A 5,000-nucleotide genomic window follows, 5' to 3' on the forward strand; every position below is an offset into this window, starting at 1 on the left:
TTAAAATGTGCAACTGATTTACTAGCACAACAGCTAATTATGACATAAAAACAATGCATATGAAATACAGGCCTCTGTCATAATGACATATTGAGCGATATCTTCATTAGTATAAAGATCAATAATGTCACACTATTTTGTATAGTGAACTATTATTAATAATTTTTTCCTAAATTCGTTGGCTTGTATTCCAATAGCAATCACTTTGACATTTCATCCGATGGCACTAGCAAAGGTCATATTAAGAAATGTGGAGGCGGCGAAGACAAGCCATTACAAGGTAATTCAGCAGTTACTGTAAGGTAGAGGGTACAATGTTTGGATATATGACGGGGGGAAAAAGCGGAAAAGTATTCTTGCATTTAGCGACATATTTTCTGTTGCTGTCCTGGATGTTTATAAGGTCTGTTTAGTAAAAATAATTGAAGACAGTAAAAACTATTCTACTTCTACTATTTTAAGAAGTCACAGAAACCTTAAGTTTTTTAAAGTGGGTAACTTGGATGTATTTGCAACCAAGTCCACTTAATATGCAGTCCAACTGTAAATAATATGTCAGACTCAAAATGTGTTTTGCCTTTTCTTTGGATACAGCTGAGAGAATGCTTCTTTCTTTCTTTTTTTTCTTTTTTTTATCTCAGATGATACACGTCGAGGTGTAGACGAAGTTGGAATGGAAAAGTAATTAAAGTTACGGCTGGGCTGATATGTCAAAACTGAATATGCTTAACTGAATATGCTTACTCAGTGGGCCCTGTCCACAACAACAAAAATTCAAAATGTACCCAAAGACAGAAAAGTAGATGTTAACGCCCTTAATATACTGTAAGACCTACCGGCACAGCTTGTTTTCAATCAAACTCCTAATTATGTTAGCACTCTACCAAGGCTGCATTGGTGCATATGACTGATTAATGGTTAATGGATGTGGATAGCAGATGCTTTTAGACTTCAGCACTGCACTTGATTTCACTGATCATACTCTCCTTTCTCCCAAACATCAATGGCATAGTTTCTCTCTTTCAGTTTTTTTTTTCTCCAGGGTACAGCATTATCTCTCTGGAGTGAGCATCTTTCAGTTGATTCTCTGATATAAGAAATAGTCCCTGTGGAGTGGGTTGTTTCTGATAGAAGAAATGCAGGAGACTCTGAGCTAATTTGTCTACAGTTATACCAGTGGAGTCGGTTGCAAAGAACCAAATAAATAAGAGACTGGTCTGACCAAACTGTATTTCTCAGTGGTCAAATGCTGGCCAAGTGCTGCTGAGAAATATTTAAAGGGACTTCAGCTCTCACAGATCAGAGCAGCAAATAACCCAATCCAACAAAAACCTTAAACAAATAGTCTGCAGTGAAACTCAATACAGCATGCTGAGCAGGTAGAGCTTTGAACATCACCTGTTGGGATCTGACGATTCAGGCTAGCAGTGGCTTTATCTGGTCAAAGCAGCCTCAGCCACACTTTTCTTTTCAATTAATGTTGGACAAGATATTGATAATGTTCTCTTTGGGTGTATACTAGGATGTATACTAGTTTGCTACCCAAAATGCAGTTTTCCAAACTGCCACTTCTTTCTCCATCCTCTGGCATCAGAATCAGTGAATTCTGTGTTTGATACAGAAAACACTGGCAAGTACCGCAGAAGTTATATATAGCTACTGTATACTGTACTCATGCCACCCCTATGTCGACTACATAAAAATAAGGTCGAAAACTGGTGTAAAGCAGGGCTATTCAATAACAAATTCAGACGGGACAGATCTTACGAAATGTAGATGGCGTTGGCGAAGTCTGTTTGTTATGTCTGCTTGTGTGTGCATGTCTGCTTGTCTCTATGGCTTAGACACAACTGACAAATATGTGGAATAAGTATGTAATTTAAATAACACAATCACAAAAAGCAGTGATACTAGGCAGTCCCTCCAGAAAAATACGCCGCGCTTTCGCCGCATAAATTGCCGATTTCCGCGCAAAATATGCGGGACTTTCATGATTTCATAATCGTTGCAAAAAAAGTCACATATATCTTAGCAGAAAGTTGAAAGATTTTGCGTTTACGTCACACAAGAGCAGCCATTTTCCCCTGTTGCCATGGGAACGTTATGAAGTGACGTAATTACGCGACGTGAACATCAATCAAAAGCTGCAAACCCCGCGATGAAGCCATGATGAAACCGCAGTTTTTGCAAGTTCCTGCAATTTTTGCAAGTTCATCGCATAAAATTGCATTAATATCCTGCATATTCCATCGCATTTTTTAAGAAAACGTGCCACATAATCAAGGATTTTTGCCCGCAACAATCACAAAAAACAATTTCTCACGCATTTTTCTGGAAGGACTGACTAGGCTATTTCTAAGAAGTATAGTGAATGGGCAGACGCAGACACAGACAGAAGGGGCACGCAGAAGGGCCTGGAAGTGCTCACTGTTTCCTTTCGGCAACCATGTTAACCAATTAGGCTGTTCAGTAAAATATAAAGAGGAAGCGACGCGGCATGGAGCTGATTCTGCTGGGCCACTCGCCGGTTGCTTCTGGGCCTATGTGTATAGGTCGTGTGTAAAGTGTTCCTTTTGTCTTGAGAGAGAGGAATAAAAGGACACACTACAGGCTGTGTTCAAAACAAATAATGCATTGTTTTACATAAAGCACACATAAGGCAGTGCTCAGTTGCCGGCCACTGTTTATCTAAGAGATGAGCGGAAACTGATTTCGGCTCAATTTCTGCTAACTCTTGAACTGAAGTATGTGTTGTTGCTCTGAAAAACATCTCTAGAGTCAGACTAGACTGCAGCCCCTGTGTTTGTATTTGTGTGTTTGTGTGTTTGTGTGTGTGTGTGTGTGTGTGTGGGTGTGTGTGTGTGTTTGTCTATACACTAATACCGGGGCGAGAGACTTGCTGAGCTACAAGTTTACGTTGTGTCCCCTAATTGCCTTGGAAGAAGACAGTAAGCAAGAGAGGAATTGTTTGCTCTTTTGTGTGTGTGTGTGTGTGTGTGTGTGTCTGTGCACATCAAATACATTTACCTGGCGTTAGCAATGCACTCCAGTGTCGCCTCACTTCCTGCCACCACTGTTGTGTCTTTAGGTCCGATCACAATCGCCGGAGCCACAAGTTCTGATTCAGGATCTGTGACAGAGAGAGAAGATATGAGAGGCAGTTGAAGACTCACTCTACGACACACTTTTACACATGCACAATCACACTCTTGTACTCACCATGATACTTTTTCCATCACACACACACACACACACACACACACACACACACACACACATATATATATATGCACCATGTGTCCTTTGTTTTATTTTATCTAATGCTGGGCAGACACTGTATACATTTAGCCTTTTAACTTTAATTACTTTAATAACTTTAATTTTAAACTCCAAATTGGTCTTAAGACTAACTTTATCATCAACACGGATTTTCAACGATCTGTTGGACAATCAGAAACTTGACTTGTTGTTTACTTGTACTTTTATTGTTGCCTGGTTGTCTCGGCATCTGATTCCCGAAATGGCAGCTATCAAATGATCCGTTAAAAACTGTAGTGTAACATTGTAGTAACATTTTAAATGTTTTGGCTAACTGTAGTCTTGACTGAGACTGTTATGATACTGATATAGATAAGACTGAACTTCCCTGCAAAACAGATGGAACAAACTGTCTGAATCTTACAGCCATTTGTGGGCCAATATTCTTCTTTCTTTTCTTATTTTCCGTTCAAAGTAGATTTTACAAAGCAACACTACACTAGCTTTTCTTTCTTTTGTCAACCTTTTTGAGGATGAGGTAATCTTGATTACATTACATTACATTACATGTCATTTAGCTGACGCTTTTATCCAAAGCGACTTAAAATTGCTATATATATATCAGAGGCCGCACGCCTCTGGAGCAACTACGGTTTAAGTGTCTTGCTCAGGGACACATTGGTTGATGTATCGCAGTGGGAACTGAACCCAGATCTCCCACACCAAAGGCCATCACCACCCAAACTAAATAAAACTATATTTGATTTGTCAAGACAAAACCACATCGGAACCAGCTGATTAAACCATGCAGTGTGAGAATAGAAGCTGTACCGTTTGGCTGTGCAGAAAGAGTGATTAAATTGTACCCATCATACAAGATAACAAAATGAACACACACACAAATATGCTCAATAAAACTATACATCAGAGAGAATGATAGTGTATTGTATGTATGGGGATTAGAACAAAGTGGGAAAGAATTATAGAAAATTAAATAATGACTGTATATGAGAGGATAATAGTAAGTGACTGACAGTGTATAAGAGAGGATGACATTAAGTGTGATTGAGTGTCAGAGTCTGACTGAAACAAAAGAGAGTTCCAAAGAATCTCTACATTTATTTCCACTACTTCTAACACACACACACACACACACACACACACACACACACACACACACACACACACACACACACACACACACACTCTTACACATACACAAACACCATAATGCTCACTTATAAACAATATCACTCTTTGTCAAACACGCCAATGTTCTGTCTGAAAGACATTACCATACAGTGTATAATGATGTATTGAGTCAGTATGATGGTGTGAATAACAGTGATAGTGTTTAGAGTATAGTAGTTTAAGTATGTGAAGAATGATTTATGGCCTGAAAGGAGTATGGTGTTGTGTGTGCAGAATTATGATTGTGTGTGTGAGAGTATGATTTATGGTGGGAATGGCCTCTTATAAGAAAAGGACACACTAGGATTGTTATCAGTTTGAAATGTGTAACATCTGCTCAGCAAAATAGTACAAAAACAGTGGAATGGGCCAATGGGCCTTTGTATTACTGTTATGGTTATGTGTATGAACATCGTTGGATCCACTGCATAACCGATGAATAAGGGAGGAGTAGGGACTACAAATGAACAGGCTAGGTCTGATAGGGGTTGGTGGTGGGGATGTTTTGGGTGTAAGGAAGGGAGGAATGGAAGGAAGGCACGGGGAGGCGA

The 5,000-nt window shown here is 39.3% G+C and overlaps 1 protein-coding gene across 1 annotated transcript in view; it reads right to left on the minus strand.

The window, feature by feature from the left end:
* The window catches only part of sdk1a (sidekick cell adhesion molecule 1a), a 252,960-nt gene that overhangs the window by 92,273 nt on the left and 155,687 nt on the right, over positions 1–5,000 (minus strand). The window contains 1 exon segment of the mRNA XM_078276505.1: positions 3,028–3,130. Coding sequence (XP_078132631.1) covers positions 3,028–3,130 — 103 coding nt within the window.

Source organism: Sander vitreus, chromosome 2 (assembly GCF_031162955.1).
Source record: "Sander vitreus isolate 19-12246 chromosome 2, sanVit1, whole genome shotgun sequence".
Taxonomy (NCBI): Eukaryota; Metazoa; Chordata; class Actinopteri; order Perciformes; family Percidae; genus Sander; species Sander vitreus.